Source organism: Trachurus japonicus, chromosome 12 (genome assembly GCF_045865225.1).
Source record: "Trachurus japonicus isolate A0001 chromosome 12, Traja_1.0".
NCBI classification, from domain to species: domain Eukaryota; kingdom Metazoa; phylum Chordata; class Actinopteri; order Carangiformes; family Carangidae; genus Trachurus; species Trachurus japonicus.
Genome location: NC_140918.1, coordinates 4,956,364 through 4,981,671, shown reverse-complemented (window position 1 = coordinate 4,981,671; position 25,308 = coordinate 4,956,364). Strand labels below are relative to the sequence as shown.

The window sequence follows — 25,308 nt, the reverse complement described above, 5'->3', positions numbered from 1 at the left end:
ACAGCAACACAGAGAGGGAGGAGAGAGGATGTGGACAACGCCCCGTTCTGGGGGAGCAGAGAGAAAGGAGAAAGGAGACATGACAGCTGAACAGCCGGAGCTCGGTTTGGACCTCATAACTGATCGATTACCAATCATTGATTGCCTAAATTTCTCTGATCCAGCTGTGACCGTAGTTTACGATTACGATTACGAAAACTTTATTATCCACAGAGTGGAAATTCCTCTTTGGTTTCACCACCATAGACATGTCTCACAACAACAGAACACATAATGACACAGTAAAAAACATTTCAAGGATAGAAAAATAATTTCATAAAGCACACCACCATGAGCTCTGCTCATTTCAGAGTATTCTGACGAAAACAGACAGAAATCTCTCCTGACTGAAAAAAACTGCGTCACTCCAACTCCTACTTTCATTTTACAGTAATTCTCCTCAGTTTTTACTGAACACACAAAGTAGATTTCAGCTGCTCCATCAGTTTTACAACAAGTCAACAAACTGCGATCGATAGATAGATAGATAGATAGATAGATAGATAGATAGATAGATAGATAGATAGATAGATAGATAGATAGATAGATAGATAGATAGATAGATAGATAGTTAGATAGATAGATAGATAGATAGATAGATAGATAGATAGATAGATAGATAGATAGATAGATAGATAGATGGATCATAAATGCAGATATAAATAAATGACAGATTAATATAGTTTGTCAGCTCACCAACTCGTCGTTCAGCTCGTCGTAGTGCAGGAACCCTCACTGCAGCCAGAGCCCGGATCAAATGCCTGACTCATCCACACAGGCACACACACACAGAGGCACACACACACACACACACACACACACACACACATTGAGCACTGTAGTAGAAGAAGAAAGGAAGCAAGTTTTAACTTGCTACAATTAGCAATTTACAAATAACCCCTCTAATGTACTGTCAGTCGACTGTAACAACAACAAGGTCAAGTTTATAACCAGTCACTGACATTACAACCTGTAACCATCACACACTGATTCTAGTTCTGTATCTCACTGCTCAACTCTCTGTAAGGTCACACACTATTGATTGATTAGTGAAGCCAATAATCAGCTGATGACGAGACATTTAAACTGAAGTCAGATCAACGTCCACAGAGCTGCAGCTTTTATTTTTATGTTACAATGAATTTAAGAATGTCTGTTCACGTGAGGTTTCTTTTGTGTATAAAGTATTTATTGAGTCAGATACATCACGGTTGAATCTCTCTAATTCACGCTCAAACACGTTAAATCACGAGAACTCACAACAATCATGTCAATCACGGTCAGAAAACGTCTTTCTCTCCCACTCTACACACCTGAGGCTCATCTACATGTCCTTCCCAACATAATACCCCACCCAAAACTGGCTAAATGGCTCCAACACACACCATTCATTCTTAATTAATTAATTATTACATTAAAAACAATCATTTATTCAATTAATTTAATCATTTCATTATGTAACATCTGGATGAAGAATAAAACTATCAGCAGCTTTTATAATTACAATTTTCATGGGATACCAACATTTATTTTCCTTTATTGTTAATTTGATTGTTTTTTCTTTTGCTTAACCTTTGTTATACTGTCATATAATTGTAACTTCACTATACTGTTAGGACTGTTATAACGAATGTGAGCTGGAAAGACTGAAATGTTGTTGTTACTACAACTTTAAATAAAGTTGAGGGAAAAAAACATCCATTATGTTTGTAAAAGCAGATCACCATTGAAACCTGTGGCGAATTACAAGACAGACAATCAGTCTTGTTGTTGTGTATGATGGGATGTCTAGATGAATCTGACATTCGTGTTGCCTTGGTGACACGTTTAGGGCGTTGGGGGTTATAGTGCACGTGCCCTTTGATAGGATCATTGATAAACTTAACTGATCCAGCTGCAGCCTGGACCTGTTCTTGTTTTACTCTGCTAAATGGATTTTACGAACCTCCCCCTAACTTTACTTTCACTTTTGTTTTCCTCCGTTTTCACTGAACACGCGGTTTGAACTGAAGCTGATTGAACTGATTTCTGCTGCTCCACCAGTTTTAAAACGAGTCAACAAACTGCTGATCAACACGTTTCTAGTTGTAGGTTTAGTAGAAGTTTACTTTAACTCACCAACTCGTCGTTCAGCTCGTTGCAGTCCAGACAGAAACAAACTCCATGTTCAGAGACCCTCCCTCACTGCAGCCAGAGCCCGGCCCCCCCCCCCACACACACACACACACACACATTGAGTGTGAAGAAAAGAAGCGGGAGACGAGGGACAATACGGAAGTCAGAAAACACAGCATCAGCCCTTCAGTGTTGGCTCCACCTAGTGCTCACTACACAAACCATTAGATACACACTGGATCTATCTATCTATCTATCTATCTATCTATCTATCTATCTATCTATCTATCTATTGTAGTGTATTATTTACCTGAACTTTTAGCTTTAACATCATGTATTATGTTCTTCTTTTTATGTGTGTCCTGTTGTTCACATTTTTCCCGTGAGAGCCTTGCATAAGGTCGTAAACTCTATAGGTTGGATCCTGTCTCATGTCCATAAACGACAGACATGAACTGTGTATGTTAAACATTTATAGGACACGTAATGCCTGTCATAAGATATAGATAAGATATAAGATAAGATATAAGGTGGAGTTTTGGAGTTAGAAAGTATATAAGATCATGGTTTTGAGCCTTAGAAAAGAAGATCCCACTTTGGCACCAGGGATGCTTCAGGATTCGGCATTTTTGTACACTGTTCTTCTTCTTGTTAATAAACTTCTTTTTGAACACAAGTGAAGACGTGTCGGCGGTGATCCCTTCTTTTCATCAACACATCAATATACCACAATTTTGGCGTCACGAACTTGGGCGTGTTTGTGGCCTCTCAGCGTTGGCTGGCAGCTCCACTGGGCCGACTCCCGCAACAGCCGGCTTCTACTAAGGGTGAGTTTTTCACACAAGTGTGCGCTGGTTTGCTCGTGGGAGCTGCTGTCTGTTTGCTGTTGGGTCACACCGTTAAAGATCTTTGTGTGGGTGATTGTTGTTCTGATGATTAGAAGAAGGTTATCGTTCTAAATTTACCTAAATTTGGGGGTTTTTTGGTTTTTGTTTGCGTTACGGGCAACGCAAAAAGGGGGAAATAGGGAATTTGGGGTAAAAGGGAAATAGGGATTTGGGGTAAAAGTAAAATAGGGAATTTGGGGTAAAAGTAAAATAGGACATTTGGGGTAAAATGGGTATGTGGGTAAAGAAAAGGGGTAAAAAGGGGATTAAGTAATGGGTAATAATATAAGTTAAGAATTGTTTTTAGTGGGTTTAAAGGAACTGGGGTTAAAGAGGGTTAACTAAAATAAAGGGATTAAAGAGGGTACATTTGAATAGAGGGTAAATTTGAATACTTGGTAACAGAGGGTGAATTTGGACATTTGGTTAAAGAGGGTTAATTAGGATATCTGGTAAAAGGGGGGTAAAATTTGAATAAAGGGATATTTTGGGGTAAAGAAGAAAGTTAAAGGGGGTATTTAAAGAGTAGAATAAAGTTAAAAGTGGGACAATTAAAGAGAGAGATAAAATATAGGGAAATTGAAATAGTTTTCTAGTTAAAAAGAAGTTAAAAAGTAGAAAGAAACTGCAGTTATTAAGCAAGAGAAATATGTGATCACTTACCGGTACATTTGAGTGTTTTGTGTTTGTTGTCTATTATGTTTTGTGTTTGTTGATTTTGTTGTGTATGTGGCTAATGTGATAGACTCTATGTTGAATAAGGCATAAGAGGTAATATAACTTGAGAAACAGGAGATATAATAATAGTAATAGTAATAGTAGTAATAATGATAATATATACATTAATAGGAATTTATGAGATAAGATATTTTGTCTAAAATAAATGAACTTTTAAAGGACGTTTGATAGAATATATGAGCTCTCTATGGGGACTTTTTGGTAGAGATAAGCCTCTGTTTAGAGGACTTTGGAAAATAAATCTGTAAGAAACATATGAGCCCTGGAAGAAGGACTTTTTTATGTAGTGGAGAATTTTTTTGATAAAGCCTGATTAACTTTTTTATCCAAAGGATACATCTTTCAAAAATAATGCATTCACAGAATGTCTAGAGGGGTGCAGAATAAAAGTATTAATTTTACTGAATTTTAAAAAATAGTATATAAATAATTGTTTAATAAGTTTTGGCGGGTCCGAAATATATATATATTTACATCTGGTTATGTTGGCAACGTCGGCATGGAATGATCTCTGTGGCAACAGCATTAGAACGTTGATGTCATGTGTCGACTGCTGTAACTGGCGACCAGTACAATGGAAGGTTGGAGCGAGAGCTACTGGCCAGGAGGAATTAAACTTGTAGCTATCACCTTTAAAGTGAGAATGTTTTTATAAATTATAACGTTCCAAAGTTATAATACAGAATTTTTGAAAGAAAGGAAAAACTTGCAGTAGGAATGTGCATCTAGTGATTTTATAAAACACTGAACTATTTGTTTGTCTTCCTTTCATGGAGCGAGAGTTCAAGGAGGAGACCAGAGCCTAAGAGGTGTGTCTAGAGGAGGACAGAGGACAGCTGGCTTGCATCACAAGGATTGAGGCTTGCGGACGACAGCGCATGCATCTGTAGCCAGTGATTAAGGCCAGTGTGATTTTATCCACAAACTCTTTGTAATAGAATACTTGCTTTTAAATGAAAGTGTGTACATTTGGTTGTACATTTAATTTTATTAGTAGTATGGATTAACAGAGTGCATTCATTTGCTCACATACATAAAACCCAAAATTGTACAGTATGTTGTAGTTATTTAGAAGGAAGACTTGGCAACTGACTGATTAATCAAGGCTAACTGATGTTGAGCTTTTGTAATTTAATAGATCTGATAAGACTTTGAATTCCTTTGAAGTTATTTGTTTCATCTTTCTTTTGTTGACCTTGGCAATACAGAGGTTATAAATGAATTAATCAATAAAAATAAACTAAATAATATTTAATTAGTTAAGTTAAAGTTAAGCACAAGAATAAATGGGAGCCATGACATTGATAAAATAGATGTAAACAATCCAAAAGTAGTTACTGTTGTTGAACTAGTGTAGAAGAAAAACCCTAAATTATAGGCATCAAAGAGGTGTTAAAGAAAGGGTATAAGAATTGCTCTGAAATTGACTATCCATGGTCATTAGAAGAAACACTCAATAAAGATATCATTTAAACAATAAAGTTGCTGGTGTCCATATATAAGGTGATCGAAAAAATAAAATAAAATAATAAACAATAAAAAATAAATAAAAGAGATGAAAAATATAAAAAGAGACAAATAGAGCTTGACATTCTCCAGTTGCTTGAAAAGGAGGGTCAAAGATGGATAATGAGAATCCTTCATTTTCAAGAAGGCATGCCAAGAAAAAACCTCTTTCTAGGGAAGAAGAAGAGAGACGACAAACTTTAAGTAGGATTGATAAAAGCATAGATCAATGCCTTAAATATTTGGACCAATACACCACACCAAAAGGCCGGAGATTGTTACAGGAACAATTACAGGACTTGCAAATGCAAAAGAAAAAGTTATTGAAAAAAGCCTCCCAAAAATCACCAAGGAAGGAAGATAAGTCTGATAAGATCTGTCCGGTGGTTATCAGAGGACAGAATCTGGTGTATAAATCTTGGGATGATACAGTTATGCAAGATTTGTTTGAGAAATTACCCATTCTTCAAGATGGAGCACATCCTTGGATTTTAAAGTTGGAAGAGATTATGTTGGGAACGAAGCCTACCATGGGAGACTTTAAGAGACTTCTGGTAAACATTATTGGGGTTCCAGCCATGGAAGAGATTTTACAGAAAGCTGGATATAATCGATATGTGGGATATACTGTGAATGATTCAGAGCTGTTTGCAGCAAATAGAGGTCGACTGTATAGAGCGTTAAGAGATACATTTCCAACAAATGTACACCCTGATAATATTCATGTGGAACCATTAGGACAAGAAGAAAATCCGAGATCCTATGTGTCGAGAGCCTATCAGGTATGGAGAAATGTTACAGGGAATGATCCAGAGGAGAGTCAGCTGGAACAATCAGTCTTGCGAGCTAAGATTCAGAAGGGGTTGCCTCCGTCAGTGAGGAGCAAGTTAGCAGAAGTGGTTGGCCTAGGGAGCATGACAAAGAGTGTTTATACAGATCACATAGCACACCATGTAGAGCTGTATAGAAAGAAAGAGCATGAACAGAAGGAGCAAGATCAGGAGATCCTCAGACAGCTCAATCAAATTCAATTGGTGGATAATAAGAAGGAGGAGAAGCAAGTAGTTATGCAGAACCAGCCTGAGACAAATCAGTCCATGCCACAGCAACAGCCACAGCCACCACCACAGCCAAATCAGTGTCAGTGTCAGGCATCACAGCCTTTATCAATGGTTCCTGTAGCTTATAATGCACAGCCGACCTTTGGTCTGCAGCAGCAGGCATGGAGAGGAAGAGGTCGAGGTAATTTAGGGAGAAGAAGAGGTCATTTCAATCCAAATTTTCAACAAGTCCCTGAAGTGTGTTATATCTGTGGACTGGTTGGTCATTTTGCTCGTGAGTGTAACAAACCAGGAGGAGGAAATTTCAGAGGGAATTTCAAAGGAATCCCAAGAGGCTTTAGAGCTCAGCCAATGACATTCCGAGGACTGTTGAACCCTCTCAGGGGTCCGCAGCTAGGATTCTAGGGCTGCCCAGAAAATCCGAAAGGGAGGTGTCAGTTGGTACCTCTTACAAAATTAATTGAGCTCTGTTACAAAAAACAAAAAACTACAATACCTATACTGGTATCAGGAGCATACACCTATCTGTACTTTTGGGAAGAGATGCTTTGTGTTCTGTGATGACACTAGCGTTGAAACCAGTTAATTTGTTCTCCTTCTACGTCTCAACTGTCCACTGCATTGGCTGGCATATTATTAAAACAAGATGTAAACATTTAGGAAGTGCAGGGTAAAATATCAACATCAGGATAAGGACATATTTTGACTTATACTTGTCTGAATGAGGTAAATGTTGCAGTGTTGAACAGCCACTTCTCAACACTCGTGTTATATTGTGTAGTAGCCGATTGTCAAACAAATAAAAGTATCAAATCAAACTTCAAATTATACTAATCAAAGGACCACTGTTGCACCATAAGTTGTGTACGCGGATGGGAAAAACATAATGTCCAAACAAATGTCCAATTTCAACAAAAAGCGTGGTTTATTTAACCAAAAAGCGAGCAAACAAAGAACAAAGAAAATTCCGGTGCCTCTCCCGCTCCGGTAAAAAACCATTTGCCCACTCAGGTGCATGCTGGTCCCTTACCGATAGCTTACCTATATAACTTCAGGTGCCCTCCTACCGTGTCCAAATGAAACAAAACACATATAATAACCAAGAAACACCTAAAGTAAACAAATAATAAACTAGAATACTAATAGAAATTTAATCATAATGAAATCAAATAAATTGATTAAGAATAACCAAAACTAAATACTCACTAAACAAAATACTAAACTAAAGAGCACTAAATACTACAAATAAATAAATAGTTCCAACATATTGTTTTGATTTCTGTTGATAGTAATGAAACCTCATAGAATTCATAAGTTGTAGTTTAGCATTTATTGACCAAACTGACATGCATCAGATGCTAAAGTAAAGAAAGTAAAATTGCACTGCTTTGGCAGTAACATGTAGTATGAGCAGAAATTTGAAGTCTAAACGGTTGTTGTTTTCATTCTCCATCTTTTCCTTTATACAGTTAAGAATTATTGTTATTGCCATAGTGTAATAAAATGAAGCGTAGGCCTGCATAACAAATCTTTCTAGTATGTTTAAACTCATTGTGTTGGTAAATGTTGATTAGTTGGTTTACTGTTGGGGAAAAAAAAAAAAAATCCTACAAGTCTCACTCAATTATCCACAAAACTGGCTTTCTCATACTAAAATGAAATAGGACAGAACATGACATGTTAAGAAAATTGTGTGTATCCAGCGTAAGTGTGGGATCCACTACTCACTCAGGTCAACGGCCCAATTTGAGCCAATGTGTGAGGCTGCTGCCTTTTAAAGTTCCAGTATGAACAGTATAAAATGTATAATTAAATAATACAAGGAAAAATTAGAAATTTAGCAAGCTTACTATACTTATTGCAGTAACATACAGTATATCCAAAGAGCTTAATTTACACAATATGAAGTTGTGTGGTTACCTTAGATAGTTGAGACAATTACAAACAGGAAGCTGTTCTTGAAATAAAGAAATAGTTATGGACAGACCGAGGTGCCACTTAAGATTCTATTGGTCTTTGGAGAATCATGAAGGATTGATAATAGTGCTCACTGACCTTTTAGGTCTGACGATTCAAGAAGCACATGGGTTGGCCCATGTTGCAAGGGGGGAGGTTATAGTATGGATTTTATTTGTTTAAATAGATTGATTGGGTTATAACCAGGTGGATGCTCAGTCACTTGTCAAGTTAACCAAGTTTTGTCAAAAAATTTACAAGGTTTTTGCCAAGTTTTTGTCTAGAAAAGTCATATATGAGGGCTTCTAGATTGAATATTCTTCGATAATGGATGAGAGTCTGTGGATAAAATTAAAAGAAAAATGATTTTGTAACAATAGGGATTTAAGTGTGATGTGTTTATGCGTTTGATGTTTTAATTTGTATTTGTTGTTTGTCGCAAAAGATACTGCTGTGTGTTTTCTGTCCTCTTAGAATGATATTGGAAGAAGACAACCATAAGAGTGATTCTTCAGGGACCCTGAGTTCCTGAAAAGATGTATCTGATTATGGACAGTGAAGAATGGACTGAATGTGAACTAATGAAGTCTACAATGGGAACCGGACGCTGCGAAGGAGCTGCAGTGTCTTGATAATGTGATTTTATGTTTTCATGTTTTCATGTATGTAAGTTTGCTATTGTCCATGATATGTTTTTGCTAGTATGTGGATATATTGAAACCTCAGATGTTTTCTTTTCTTTTTGACGTTTAGGAAGAGTAATGTTAGGCAGGGATAGTTCCAATGGAGGATCCGATGGGTTGACCAGCCTGAAATTGGATATTGTTTGATTTTATTTGTCTGAGGTCTTCATATGTATCTACTTGTGTTATGTCATATAAGCTTTAAGAATTCTTTATTTTTGATTGGTTTGGAGTACTAAAAAGTGGTTGCCTAAGGCAGAGGGACCGTGAGAGAATTTCCTGTCTTGATTGTTGGATGGAAATTTTAAGAAAGATGGCTGCCTGGCAGGTTTTCGCTCTCACACTCCACAAATTGTTTTATTGCTAATTATTGTTTTGTTGTTAGCAAAATATATATTTGTGTATCTGTTAGTTTCATTATGCTAATCATTAAAGTATATGATATCTTTTTGTGTCGAGACTCTACGAGCCTCGAAGGGGGGAATATGTAGTGTATTATTTACCTGAACTTTTAGCTTTAACATCATGTATTATGTTCTTCTTTTTATGTGTGTCCTGTTGTTCACATTTTTCCCGTGAGAGCCTTGCATAAGGTCGTAAACTCTATAGGTTGGATCCTGTCTCATGTCCATAAACGACAGACATGAACTGTGTATGTTAAACATTTATACACTCAAAAAAAGGAAATATCAGTGTTGTTGGCTATAAATCATAGTATTATGTTAAAATTACTCAAAAATCATGAGTTTTTATATCAACTTAAGTTGGTTGAGGTGGTTGAAAGCAAAAAATAAGCAATGTCAGGTTTACTTGCTGTGTTAGTTATCCCTACTCGACTCTGTCATGTAAAAACAAAAGCACTTCATTAATATAGTAGTTTGTCCCTTTGAGGACACCGCATATCCCCTCTAATCTCGTTCAAAATCACGTGAGATTATGTTACCTCCACCATTCTTTTTGTTGCACACAGAGGTTGCACATGGCTGCTGCTCGAAATAGAGGTAAGTAAACATCTTTTTCACTGCCATTAGGCTACTTCATAAAGCACGTATCGGAATCGGCGAGTACGAGTCCAGGCACCGATCCATTACTAGCTGTATCTGTTTACCAGTTAGCTCCGTTAGCTCGGTTAGCTTCGTTAGCGCGGTTAGCGCGGCTACAGTCGAACGAGAGCGGTCCGTTTATCATGTAAACAGGACGTAGGCACGTTTTTTCCCCCGGTCAGTCGCCACGGACACATGACGTCCTGCCAGTGGTGAAGCATTTGGACCAGAGTGAAAACAAACGTGTACAGTATGAGCTGAAAAATGAACCAACATCTTACTGTAGCCTATAAATTACACCATGTCTGAAAACAATTATTTATTCCTAGATTTATATTTGGTTTTTAGTTGTGTCTTACTGTCAAACTAGACAAGAAAGAAAGTTTCTTTTTTTTTTTTTTGCTTCATTCATGTTTTACAAAGGGTTTAACCTGAACCAGGCCTTACAATAATAATGTGTACTGGTAATTTAACAAAATTAATTACAAATTGTATTTTTATTGACAGACCTGGCAAGGCAATTGAAGGATATGTTGCATAGGACTGCCTTTTCATGTTTTGATTCTAATCTCATTTTATTTTTTCAACAGATATGAATGTGGTCTTGTAAAGACTGTGGGACAACTGTATCAAGAGTCGATCTACTAAAATACAACAGGTTAGCTGATGGAAACTTGGGATGCTCTTCACAGTCATTTAAGCAGGTCACATACTAATCAAAGTGTTGAAAAATGTGTTACTTCAGCTACATTTAACTGTTAGTTTAAGTACCTAAGCCTGTATTTGTACATTTTAAGTTGTGTGTTAACCACCTTCTGTACTTTGTGTTTTTGTCTTGTTGTGCAGAGTTCACGCTGGACCACTGCTCTGGCAAGTTGGCTTGAGTGCTCCGTGAGAAAGGAGGAGCAGCAGCATGCAAAACCAAAAATGTTATCGCTGTTATTGACCAGGTTTGTGTATAAATATAATTACTTGCATAATGATAGATATCTCAGTTGCTGTGGATACTTATTATAAAGTATCAAGTAGCATAATAAACCCCCACCCCAACCCACCCACTTAAATTAATGGTGCTGTTCCTCTAGCACAGTATGGCACGGCAAGGTACGGCTCAGTTTAGGTGCTTTTCCATTACAGCTGAGTTCCATAGTACCTCCTCAGCGGGGATGGAGTCTTCGTAGCACGACGGCTACGGCCATGTTGTCTCGCTCTGTATTTTCAATCCTCTCACCAGTTCCAAACACACTCGGCTGCACCTCGATCACGGACCACAGCGTGGTTTTCCTCACAGCAGACTTTTAACTCACATGAAGGAACAACAGTGTAATGTGCAGATCAGTGGTCGCTGTTGTTGGTGTGTTTTTAAAATTAGCGGGTTTGATTCTCTTGTTGGAAGTGGCGCTCATGACTCTTCCAGTGATGACGCTCTGGCCAATCAGTGGAAGGCAGTCTGCTGATGTCATGTCACGTATAGTATCGCTTCGACTCGCTTGGAATCAGACCCGAGGCGTTACCAAAAAAGTACCAGGTACTAGTGGAAACGCAAAAAAAAAAAGTGCTGTGCTGTACTGAGCTCGTGGAAAAGTGTCATACCACAATTCACATAACACTAATTGGCAAGTGCACCCGTAGTTAACTGTGATTTTATGAATGTCTGAGTGACTTCTGTATGCAGACTGGCTTGCCAGCTGATATCTGTGTCAGGGGTCACTTTCTGGAATTTTTTCCATCTTTTTAATGTCAGTGACTTGTTTATACAGTGTATTTCCTGTTGTGTTTTGCAGAACACCTCCATCGAAACTAGGAGCCTCCAAGCTCTAGCTTTGTATATCAATGAAGACCCTGAAGAGCTAGTAAAGGAATCTGGAGTAAGTGTTATCAGTTGTTTTAAAGTGATATTTTCATTCAACATTGAGTAGAATGCTATATATGCTCTGATCAGTGTTTTTTTTTTATTTAACTGACTTCACTTACTAGTGGAGTCGGTTATTCATTCATTCATTCATTTTCTATACCGTTTATCCTGCACTAGGGTCACGGGTGAGCTGGAGCCTATCCCAGCTGACTTTTGGGCGAGAGGCGGGGTACACCCTGGACAGGTCGGGAGTCGGTTATCAAGGTGAATATTAAATTGGTGCAAGTTTCATCATGTGAATGATGTGCTTCCAGTGGGAGAGTTTTTATTAAATTATCTTGTCCCTTTTTGTCTGTTTTAGGAGTGAGAACCCTGATGAAACCCAGAGAGATTTGGACCAGACGGTCATCAGCATCTATGTGATAAAACATCCAGGTGCAGGTGTTGGTCAACTCCAGAAGATGTGGGCAACTGGGCATCATAGTTGAAGGTGCAGGTGCTCTCTGGACTCAAAGATGTCACCACAGCTTGTGCCTTACTGTTCTGTATCATCTACGACCTGAACCTGAGCTATCCAACTGACCTCAGGTACACGTTTGAATTCACATCCTGATGGGACTTATTACACACAGGCTTTCAACCAAAATCCAGGTACTCAAAAACAAACTGCTGGAATGAATGCATGAAGCGGTCATAGTGTTGTGACCTGGAGGCCATTCAGTGTGATGAAATACTTTGTTATTTTGACTAATTGAGCTATAGTTTTGACCGTCTGTCTGTAATGTCTCACTGTTACTGTTGTGCCTGAAAGGTAGAGGTTTCAAATGGGACTCTAAAGCCGTTGTATCAAACCATTGACCGGGGACCAAATGCTGCTTGTTGATGCCTTTGCAAAGTCCTCTGTTAAGATTTAGTTGTTGTCCCCCAGACATAAGATTTTTTGAGTGTTCTTGTCATGATTTTTCTGTGGCATGATTATGTTTAAAATTGTGGCATTATTATAGTACAGTATACTACGTCTTATTGTACACACTGTCAGCCCTACTGGGTAAAAGATTCTGGCAACCTTTTGCTGTTAAAAGCTTGTGACCCCTGCCCAAGACATAGCCCTTGACATGGCTGGAGCTAAGAGTTAGAATTTATTAGCAATATGTTTATTGAAAATAAAAATAAAAATATTTTGTCACTTTATAATGTTATGTTAAAGGTGTACAGAAAAGAAAATTGAATTTGAGCCCACTCTGGGTCATAAAATTAGTGTAATAACTCATCTATCAGACGATGTAGGCCAAACTTTGTGCAAAATTCTATTTTTGAGTAAATCCGTGATGAAAGTGTGTATTTTAGTGTAGTTTTTTTTTTTCGTATTGGATAACGCAGGCGCACGGATTATACGTCAGCCTGTACACGATTCACTAGCCACTGATATTGGATCCGTAATCCGTCATTCAAACGTCTGAGACACGCACACACACACGGAGCTCGGGCTCGCCCCAAACTTTGAATGTCCCGCCCGCTCGATAACGACCAATCAAATTCGTTTTCCTTACTCGGGTAAACTCGTGTTGCAGCTCGTGACAACTCGGCGCGACAAACGGGACAAACGGCCATTTCTGTACACCTTTAAAATGTAGTTATGGCTGCTCTTTAAATTTATCTAATGACAATTCATTTAACTAATTGGTAAACATGTAATGGTCATATGTGCAAGTACAAGTATTTGTATGCAGTGTTTTTGTATAACATCCTGCTTTGAATGATTAATAAAAGTGCTGTTTTGAGAAAAGTTGTCATCATTTTAATTGGACAAACTAAAGTCAATTAAGACTAACTTAATAACATCAAGTTACTCTTACTCAATAACCCTGTATTACTGTAATGTATATTCAGTTCATTCGCTGAACTTAACTATATCACATAAGTGTAACTTAGGCTTCATGCATAAAACGAAAGTAACCCAATTAAGTTAGAGTAACTTAAGTCACTGTTGTACAGTATACTTAACTATATTGAGTAAATGGTATGCAAACTGGTTAATTAACATATACTTAACAAAGTTATGTGGAACCACTTGAAACAACATTTTTAAGTAAATCCAACAGAACTTTTCTTTGAGTGTAGGACACGTAATGCCTGTCATAAGATATAGATAAGATATAAGATAAGATATAAGGTGGAGTTTTGGAGTTAGAAAGTATATAAGATCATGGTTTTGAGCCTTAGAAAAGAAGATCCCACTTTGGCACCAGGGATGCTTCAGGATTCGGCATTTTTGTACACTGTTCTTCTTCTTGTTAATAAACTTCTTTTTGAACACAAGTGAAGACGTGTCGGCGGTGATCCCTTCTTTTCATCAACACATCAATATACCACACTATCTATCTATCTATCTATCTATCTATCTATCTATCTATCTATCTATCCATCCATCCATCCATCCATCCATCCATCCATCCATCCATCCATCCATCCATCCATCCATCCATCCATCCATCCATCCATCCATCCATCCATCCATCCATCCATCCATCCATCCATCCATCCATCCATCCATCCATGCATCTCAGGTGTAGAGCATAAAAAACGAAAAAGCCCATTAAACTAATATCTCACTACTTTATTGTCTTCAAAATCAATAATAAAAACAAAATAAAAAATAATGATCATATGGCAAAAGTCTCACATCAAATAGTGCAACTACAGGTGAGTACAGGAAGTAAGGTAAAAAAGAAAAGAAAAGAAAAGAAAACAGTGACATAAAAAAAGTCTTGTTACATGAACCATTAACATTTGATGTATTTAAATTTTACACAGTTTAACCATATTTATATATTTGATATGAATATTCTGTTTATATCAACTGCACATTTATTCTTACACAGACTGTTCAACCTTTGTACAAGCATGCTACTGTTATACGTATACTGTTTATATGGTGTTATAATGTTTTGCCAAAGTTATTTATATAAAACTGTACTGTTTTTTTTATATTGTAGTTTTTCCCTCTGCTGCTGTAACTATTACTAAATGTCCCGATGACATCACTGATGAGATCACTGATGACATCACTGGTGACCTCAGGTGATGTTCAGGTGATTGACAGGTGAGGGAGCTCTGAGAGATCAGACGTCTCCTCGGAGACTCTTGGTGTGTCCCAAATCGCGCACTTCTGCACTTACACTTAAAGCAAGTGGGTTCAAACTTTATTTTCATTTTCTGTAAAGAACAGAAACAGAGTGAAGCTTCGTCCATCAGGAGATCAGTCGACTGTAACAACAACAAGGTCAAGTTTATAATCGCTCACTGACATTACAACCTGTAACCATCACAAACTGATTCTAGTTCTGTATCTCACTGCTCAACTCTCTGTGATGTCACACACTATTGATTGATTAGTGGAGCCCCACTTGCTTTGAGCAGCGACGGAGCTGACACCGGCGTAAATGTCTTTAAAAAACACTCATAACAGCACAACAACAACACTAACACAATAAAACACAACTTAATAGCTTGTTTTGATCGGCAAAGCGCTGTCAAGTGTCCGCGATAGGGTTACAACGGCCGGTTGCAATCAGAAATAGAAGAAGTAGCTGTTGAGTCATTTCCGGTAAGTGCGCAGCGGCAGTGTTTGATTTGAGACGGTACTAGCCTGTCCAAATTAGTGCACCCAATCACTGCACAAGGCAGTGCACTGCCTTACAGTGTACTGTAAAGCAGTGCACTCAGAGAAGTATGTGATTTGAGACACACCATCTGACTCTTCACTGTCCTGTGAAGTCTTTGACTTTGTCCTTCATCTTCTCCAGTTCATCAGTGACTTTCTGACACTGATCAGCTGACTGGATGATGGAGGCTCTTAGCTTCTCATCCTTCTCAGGAGTCGCAGTGACTCTGAAGATAGCAAGAAGGAGCCCCAACAGACCACCGATTGATGTGAAAGCTGCTACGATGATCTCCAAAACACCTTTACTCTCAATTTTCAGTCTAGAGATTTGTCTCAGGATGTCAGTGAACTCCTTCATGTCCTTCAGAGTTTTCTCAGCCTGAAGTTTACGTGATTCTTCCTCCAACTCTTCACACGTCGTCTTTATCTCCTCCAGGTTTCTCTTCATTGGTTCAACTTTGTTCATGAAGTCTTTTCCCAGCTTTTCTACTTTCTCTGCCTGTCCCTTTTCGGTATACACTTTAGTTACATTTGCACCAACAACAGTTGCACCACCTCCAGCTGCCCCAGCTGCTGCCAACCCTAAACTCAGTCCTCCAGTAAATGGAGCAAAAAGGATTCCAAGTCCAACTGTGACTCCTGCAGTAACAGCTCCTGTTGTTCTGGCTGTATCTGTTCCCTTCTGCATCTCTCTCACCTCATCAGCGATCTTCTTAAACTCTCTAACGATCCTCCTCATCTCATCCTCACTGCTTATAAACTGTCTGATGAATTCATTCACATATCTAATAAGTGTGTTCATTAAGTCAGACAGATGAGGAGGCAGATCTCTGCTCAATCGTCTTCTCCATTCTATTTCCATCTTCAAGTCCAGATGAAGGTTCTGCTGATGTTCAGGTCACCACCTGTATCAATGAGACGGAAGGTACAATACAAGACAAAAAGACACAGATTACTAAAATCACACAATAAAAAGTATAAATAATTTTAAAACAAATAAATATACAGGCTTTAATGCAACTCTCATTGCCCATGCAGGCCTTTTCAAGAAATAAGAAAATGCAAATATTTTTAACTGAAAAATATGTTTTAGCTTCTCAGCATCATCTAACCACACAAATTCGTTATTCGGATGCACCTTACTAAACAGTGTGTGTCTTATGAAGTCATGGAAAGGACAGTATAACACAAAATGAATTTCATTCTCCACCTTTTGGATGTATCTATGTAAAGTATCTATCTATTCTATCGTCTTCTGCTGTGCCAACATAACTGCCTGTCTCAATATGAAGACCAAGAAAATCATCTCTAAATTCAGCAGGAATCTTTTCTTTTTTGACAAAACATAATTTTCTGGGTCAAATACCTTCTTTATTTGACAGTCAGTACGCAGTTTTGGTTTACCCCAAATATCTAGTGCCCTTCTATCTTCTATCTAAAATTTCTCCCAAATTGGAAATAAAAATATTGTCATTTAGAGCATTTATTTATTTGCAGAAAATGGCAACAGGTCAAAATAACAAAAAAATTCTGGTGTTTTCAGACCTTGTATAATGCAAAGAAAACAAGTTCATATTCATTTTAAAACAACACAACACTACTTTTTGAACTTAGGAAGAGTTTAGAAATCAAAATTGGTGGAATGATCCGAATCTTTAATCGCAGCAGTGTTTTTTTATTTTTATTTATAATTTTTTTTACTAATTAAATATGATTTGGTTCAGGTGATCAGCTCAGTAGAGTGAGGTGCAGGGGCGGGGTTAGGGGATGGCTACTTGGGCTCAAGCCCCGGATGTTTTTGCCAAAGCCCCGAATGTTTTACAGTAGGGGCAAAAAAAAAAACCTCAACGCGGTTTATGTCAGTCTCCCTCCACTGACCGCACCTGAAGTGTAGCCTCATGGACGTTGGGGGAGAGACGCACACTTATCAGTGATTATGTGATTTGAAGTTACTTTTACCACATTTAATCAAATAGCCTAATTGTCTGTCTTCAATCATTAGCTACACGAACAAAAAAAGGCCGGCCCTAAATACAAGCCGGGTCAAAAAACAAAAACAAAAAAAAAACTTGTGTGGACTGTCTGTGAAGACTGACAGGAGTGAAGCTGCCTCATCCTCTGCTTCAGAGAGGGACAGCTTTCCACTGTCGGGCCTGGGTCTCTGCTCCGTGTCCGGAGCCCACTCGGGACCGGAGCATGGATGTATTATAATAGATTCATGAACCGAAGACAGACCGCAGCGCACGCTGTAAAAATGCGACTTGAATGGGATTGAAGCGATACAGCGTAACGGAGACAGAGACTCAGGTCCGACAGCGCAGCGAGGAGAAAAGCACGTGAAGAAGATGAAGATGAGCTAATGAGCGATGAGCTTGGTCGCTATGTGTAAAAAATAAAAGGAGGGATTTAGAAATAAAGGCTTTCCCTCAGATAAAAGCCTGGCTCCCATAAAGGCCATCGGCCGTAACCTACGTCACACTGAGCTGTCAGATGCATATCACATCAAAAGCATAGATCTATGCGTTATATGAGATACACACGCTTTTGGATTACATTTCAGAATGCACCTAAAATGCACTATAACCTTTACAGGTGAACTTAATTTAACCTTCTCTAAACTTTTGAATGCACATGTCCAGTTGTTCAATGTTTCAGTCCTTATTGGATAACATGCTGTTCTCTACCAAGGTGATTAACTACAAAAATCACAAGCACCATCTGATTTAGTGGTTCAGTTGTCATTGAACCACTAAATGTTCTGGTTCAATGACAATTTGTATACAGTCCTCATCTCTCTCCCTCTCCTCTCCACCATGTTCACATGTTGACATCATGAGATAAAGAAATGACCATTGCCTCATGATAGAATATCACTGTAGCATGAACTTTTTTATAGGGATATTCGGTAACACTTTACTTGAAGGTACCGTCATAAGAGTGACATGACAATGTCATAACAGTGTCATGTCACAGTCATAAACGTGTCATAAACATTAAGTCGATGTCATTAAACATTTATGACTGTTGTCATTAAGTGTCATTCGTTTTTGTAATGACAAGTTGACATTATTTTGGTTGTCTTGATTATGACACCTTGACATTAATCAAGGTGACATAACCAGAAGTCGTCTTTGTCATGACAACTTGACATTAAATTTGTTTGGGATGTCCTTATTATGACAACTTGACATTACTCAAAGTGACATTACCAGAAAAGGGCCTTGTCATGACAACTTGACATTAATGAAATATTTTCTGTTTAGTTGACATAATGATTATTGATTAGATGTGCAAGGTTACAGAACAAATCTAGCACTTGGTCATTGTTGTTTGACAGGATGTGGACAGGATACCCAAAACTGACTGTCATGACACCATTATGACAGTGCAATGAAGAAATTCTCTGACCTCAAGTAAAGTGGTAGCATTTTTATTTGTCATTAACATATCATGAAGGATAAACTGACTGTCATGACACAATTATGACAAAGTAATAATTTTTTCACATCACGTAAAACAGAAATCAAACATTTTTGAAAGCTTGAAATTATAAACACAATTATACTGACAATAAATTAAAAAATATATATAATAACAGTGTCTAAAAACCATTTAAATAAAAAACATAAATAAATCATTCAATTTCCAGGTGGAATTTTATGTCAAGGCATGCCTTGACTTCAGCTGCAGCGCTGCGTCTGTTCTGACCCAGGGGTGGGTTCCATGGATGTATTATATTAATGGTGGGTTCACACTCAGGTGTATTCCTGTATGATGGCAACATAAAACAAAATGGATGTGAGTGAATCTTCTCCTACCACAAAATAAATAAAATACATTTAGCAAGTAGACTAGTACATGGAGGACGCACTACCACATGCACACTCACTCACGCACGCACGCACACACGCACACACACACACACACACACACACACACACACACACACACACACGTACAGGGAGAAATCGCGGCAAAATAACTTTCTCTCTCCTGCTCAAAACGGTTCTTAAAACATGCTACTCGACAGAAAACACCACAAACACATCTCCAAACAGTTTTACATTAACATTCTTTCGATAAATTAGCATTAAAACTCATCAAATATAACTTTTTGGTCCCGGAGCCTACTACATTACCTCAATCAGTCAGGAACAGCCAAGGGGGCAGTTGTCGGTCTGAGAAGTGAAGCTCACTTCCGCGTTCAAAAAGCTGCAATCCCCCCGGCTTCCTCTGGGGGCTGGCTCCAGAAGGGAGCAACTCCAATTGAGCCCCATGTTAAAATAGCCGATTTTACAGCTTAAAAAAACATATTTACAGCCTGGTACATTTCATTTTTTTGGTCTCAATCGATAGTTTCTACCCCCGCACACACTCTGAGGGGGGTGAATTTTTTTAAAACTCTACCGTTTTACTATTATTAGGTTTAAGGTTCTGGCCAATCAGAGCGCGGAACCGTTGAGTGACAGGTCCGGAGACCGCTGCTTCGAGGCCAGTGGGCGGGCCCTCGGCCGGCCAACGGCCGCACCGCTCCAAATATGGCAAGTAGAATCCAACATGGCGCAGCTCAAACCCCCGTAGTAGCGGCACAAAACAGACTCCCCAAAACCAATGGGTGACGTCACGGGTGCTACGTCCATTCTTTTTACAGTCTATGGGAACAGCGCAGACTGACGAGAGAAGGGAGCTACATGCGTCATATCCGCAAACTTTCAAAATAAAAGCTTGGACTAGTAAAAATGAAAGAAATACAAAAATAAATCCATGAAAGTTTGAATTATACTGCTTTACGTAGGGATTTTTGTTACTATAATTCAATAATTCAATTTTTGTGGATTTATTTTTGTATTTCTTTCATTTTTACAAGTCCAAGCTTTTATTTTGAAAGTTCATGGATATGACGCATTTAGCTCCCTTTCCTCCCTTCTCTCGTCAGTCTGCGCTGTTCCTGACTGATTGAGGTAATGTAGTCTAGGCTCCGGGACGAAAAAGTTACATTTGATGAGTTTTAATGCGAATTTATCGAAAGAATGTTAATGTAAAACTGTTTGGAGATGTGTTTGTGGTGTTTTCTGTCGAGTAGCATGTTTTAAGAACCGTTTTGAGCAGGAGAGAGAAAGTTATTTTGCCGCGATTTCTCCCTGTACGTGTGTGTGTGTGTGTGTGTGTGTGTGTGTCTGTGTGTGTGTGTATGTGTGCGCGTGTGTGCGTGCGTGAGTGAGTGTGTGTGGTGTGCATGTGGTAGTACGTCCTCCATGTACTAGTGTACTTGCTAAATGTATTTTATTTATTTTGTGGTAGGAGAAGATTCACTCACATCCATTTTGTTTTATGTCGCCATCATACAGGAATACACCTGAGTGTGAACCCACCCCTGGGTCAGAACACAGAACACCTGCAGACCGTCCCGGCTACAACTGCAGCGCTGCAGCTGAGGTCAAGGCATGCCTTGACATAAAATTCCACCTGGAAATTGAATGATTTATGGTTTTATTTTATGTTTTTTAGACACTGTTAATATGTGTTTTTTATTTATTGTCAAGTATAATTGTTTTTATAATTTCAAGCTTTCAAAAATGTTTGATCTCTGTTTTACGTGATGTGAAAAAATTATTACATTGTCATAATTGTGTCATGACAGTCAATTTATCCTTCATGATATGTTAATGACAAGTACAAATGCTACCACTTTACTTGAGGTCACAGAATATCTTCATTACATTGTCATGATTGTGTCATGACAGTCAGTTTATCCTTCATGATATGTTAATGACAAATAAAAATGCTACCACTTTACTTGAGGTCAGAGAATTTCTTCATTGCACTGTCATAATGGTGTCATGACAGTCAGTTTTGGGTATCCTGTCCACATCCTGTCAAACAACAATGACCAAGTGCTAGATTTGTTCTGTAACCTTGCACATCTAATCAATAATCATTATGTCAACTAAACAGAAAATATTTCATTAATGTCAAGTTGTCATGACAAGGCCCTTTTCTGGTAATGTCACTTAGAGTAATGTCAAGTTGTCATAATAAGGACATCCCCAACAAATGTAATGTCAAGTTGTCATGACAAAGAAGACTTCTGGTTATGTCACCTTGATTAATGTCAAGGTGTCATAATCAAGACAACCAAAATAATGTCAACTTGTCATTACAAAAACGAATGACACTTAATGACAACAGTCATAAATGTTTAATGACATTGACTTAATGTTTATGACATGTTTATGACTGTGACATGACACTGTTATGACATTGTCATGTCACTCTTATGACGGTACCTTCAAGTAAAGTGTTACCGGATATTCTTATCAAATATCCCTAACTTTTTGTGAGTTTTATAAATGTAAGTCAGACAAATTGAGTTTAAATTCAGATTCTTTCCTCTTTTCTTTTTTTTAAAGCGTAATGCTGTGGGTAGGGAGGCTGATGTCAATCAGGATTACATGCACTGCCATATCATTTTTATTTGAGTAGCTTATGATCATGTTTTATATTTTCTTTTTTTTATGATGTAACACCTGTTTGTGGATCCTTCAGGACAACGCTTTTGTCTACCTAAAGCTGATATGTTGAAATTTCCAGTAGGCCTATCACAGTCAGCAACAAAGACAAAAAAAAAAGGCAGATCTTTGTCTTTCCTCCCTCTGGGCTAAGCCTCGGATCTCCCATGAACCTAGATCCGCCCCTGGTGAGGTGTGCTTGTGTTGAGTTCAATAGACACTGGAATCGATGGCTGCCACATGTAGAGATAAGGTTGATTTATAAGGAGACATTTTGGAGTGGTCTCTTTATTTTTTCCAGAGCTGTATAAGATCAACTGCACACAAAGTCTGATTCAATCTAAGATTATAATATTACAACCTGAAACCATAACAAACTGATTCTAATTCTGTATGTCAGTGTTGCACTAAATATAAGACAATATGACACTCTGTGAATCAAAGTTGGCAGCCAGCCCCACACACACACACACACTTTACTTTCACTTTTGTTTTCCTCGTTTTCACTGAACACGTGGTTTGAACGGAAGCTGCTGTAGAATTCTGCCAATAAATCCGTTTTAAAACGAGTCAACAGCTGCTGATCAACACGTTTCTAGTTGTTGGTTTAGTAAGAGTTTAGTTTAACTCAACAACTCGTCGTTCAGCTCATTGCAAATAGTTCTCACTGCTCAACTGTCGCACTAAATATAGAATATGACACTCAGTGTGAATCTGATCTCTCTCACAGTACACACACACACGCACACACACGCACACACACACACACACACACACACACACACACACACACACACACACACACACACACACACACACACACAGTTTTGAACAGTGACCTTGGAGCTGATCGATTACCGATCATTGATAAACTTCTGTGATCCAGCTGTGGCCTGGACCTGCTCCTGTTGAACTCTGTTCAAAGCATTTTACAGTTGGATTTGGACAAAGACAGACAGAAGTCTCTGCTTACTAAAAAAAATAACTCAGTCTCTCCAACTGTTTCTTCAGTGTTAAACAAGTCAACAGCTGCTGATCAACTACTACTCTCTAGTAGGTTCAGTAGGAGTTTAGTTTAACTCACCAACTCCTTCAGACAGAGACAAACACCAAGTCCAGCGAGCTTCAGTGCAGTCGGAGTAGACTCAACCACAGACGGTACAGAAACAGTATCAACATAGACTGTGCCAGATGTTAAAATTAGACGGTGCAATCAAATCAGTCAAAGGGAAAAGGCGATTTTAAACAGGTGAAGGTCACTACATCAGGTCAAGATGAAGAGTAGCAGTGATGTGATGACCTGAATGTAGAGGAGATTATTGACCTGAGGGAACTGTTCATGTTCTGTTTCCTGTTGCCTAGGTGATTATAACATATACACAGGTATTTCAGGTAAATAAGTTTTATTTTTGTAGCTATATAATTTAATGTACAAAGCATTGTCAGCATGTGAGCATGTACTGCTGCTCCTACTACTGCTCCCACTGCTCCCACTGCTGCTGCTACTACTGCTCCTACTACTGCTCCTCCTACTGCTCCTACTACTGCTCCTGCTCCTGCTCCTCCTACTGCTGCTCCTCCTACTACTGCATCTACTACTCCTACTACTGCTCCCACTGCTGCTGCTACTACTGTTCCTACTACTGCTCCTCCTACTGCTCCTACTACTGCTCCTACTACTGCTCCTGCTCCTGCTCCTCCTACTGCTGCTCCTCCTACTACTGCTCCTACTACTCCTACTACTGCTCCTACTACTGCTCCCACTGCTCCTACTGTTGCTCCTCCTACTGCTCCTACTACTGCGTCCACTGCTCCTACTGTTGCTCCTCCTACTAATCCTCCTACTGCTCCTCCTACTGCTGTTCCTACTGCTCCCACTACTACTGCTCCTACTACTGCTCCCACTGCTCCTGCTGCTGTTCCAGCTGCTCCTCCTACTGCTGCTCCTCCTACTGCTCCTACTACTGCTCCTCCTACTGCTGCTCCTGCTGCATCTCTCTTTATTTCTTTCACCTCAGCAGTGATCTTCTGAAGTTCATCTACAAGATGTTTCATCTTGTCTTTTTTTTGTAAAAACTGTGTTTTGAATGAAAGTCCAAGGTCAGGACGTTTCCTCCAGACTACGTGAGTAGAGAAGACGCACACCACCACGTCCTTGCAGCCAGAGCCCGGGTAAAACATGTGACTCCGCCCACAGGAAGAAAAGAAGCGGGAGACAAGTGTGTGTGTGTGTGTGTGTGTGTTTCTGTAGAGCATTTTTTCAGTGTATGACAAGAACATGTTAATTTTAAATCAGACTAAATGGGAGTTGTTGTTTTTTTTATAATTTGCCTTCCTGACGAAAAATAAAATTGCGTCAGGCCGCCTAGCCTATATTGGTGAAACATTTAGATTCCCAGACTGTACAGAATATATATGGTACGCCAATGATTGTATGCTGTTTATGAATTTAACATCATATTATCAAAAAATGGTACAGTGAAACAGCTTGAAAATCACCACAGAGGTAGTTGGGGTCGTGTAGAAAAAAAAAATCTAAAATAAAAATTTGAAACTTTTCTGTTTTAAGGTACATATTTTAAAGATTTGTGTATGGTCCTTTATTTTACTAGTCTTGTGAATTGTGTGACCCGAGATCAGAGTGAGCTCAGTCCACACAGCATCAGCCCTTCAGTCCTGTAGTGTTGGCTCCACCTAGTGCTCACTACACAAACCAGCAGATACACACTGGATGAGAGTTGGTGATGAAGCTGGGATTGAACATCTATCTATCTATCTATCTATCTATCTATCTATCTATCTATCTATCTATCTATCTATCTATCTATCTATCTATCTATCTATCTATCTATCTATCTATCTATCTATCTACCTACCTACCTACCTACCTACCTACCTACCTACCTACCTACCTACCTACCTACCTACCTACCTACCTACCTACCTACCTATCTATCTATCTATCTATCTATCTATCTATCTATCTATCTATCTATCTATCTATCTATCTATCTATCTATCTATCTATCTATCTATCCATCCATCCATCCATCCATCCATCCATCCATCCATCCATCCATCCATCCATCCATCCATCCATCCATCCATCCATCCATCCATCTCAGGTGTAGAGCATAAAAAACGAAAAAGCCCATTCAACTAATATCTCACTACTTTATTGTCTTCAAAATCAATAATAAAAACAAAATAAAAAATAATGATCATATGGCAAAAGTCTCACATCAAATAGTG

General features: G+C 38.6%; 1 protein-coding gene and 2 long non-coding RNA genes across 3 annotated transcripts; 2 read left to right on the top strand and 1 right to left on the bottom strand.

Moving 5' to 3' along the window:
* Positions 1 to 5,590: 5,590 nt before the first annotated feature.
* LOC146976907 (uncharacterized) lies at positions 5,591 to 6,743 on the top strand. Its single transcript, XM_085794259.1, has 2 exons — positions 5,591 to 6,425; positions 6,730 to 6,743. The coding sequence occupies exons 1-2, from the start codon at positions 5,591 to 5,593 to the stop codon at positions 6,741 to 6,743; spliced, it is 849 nt and encodes a 282-aa protein (XP_085650385.1).
* A 3,207-nt stretch (positions 6,744 to 9,950) lies between these two features.
* LOC146976906 (uncharacterized) lies at positions 9,951 to 11,897 on the top strand. The gene is made up of 4 exons (XR_015037187.1): positions 9,951 to 9,986; positions 10,619 to 10,686; positions 10,875 to 10,978; positions 11,813 to 11,897. It is a non-coding gene; the product is annotated as an uncharacterized LOC146976906 (long non-coding RNA).
* Positions 11,898 to 14,796: 2,899 nt separating this feature from the next.
* Positions 14,797 to 23,206, bottom strand: LOC146976905 (uncharacterized). The gene is made up of 2 exons (XR_015037186.1): positions 23,141 to 23,206; positions 14,797 to 16,452 (listed from the first exon to the last, which is right to left on the bottom strand). It is a non-coding gene; the product is annotated as an uncharacterized LOC146976905 (long non-coding RNA).
* Between the last annotated feature and the right edge of the window lie 2,102 nt (positions 23,207 to 25,308).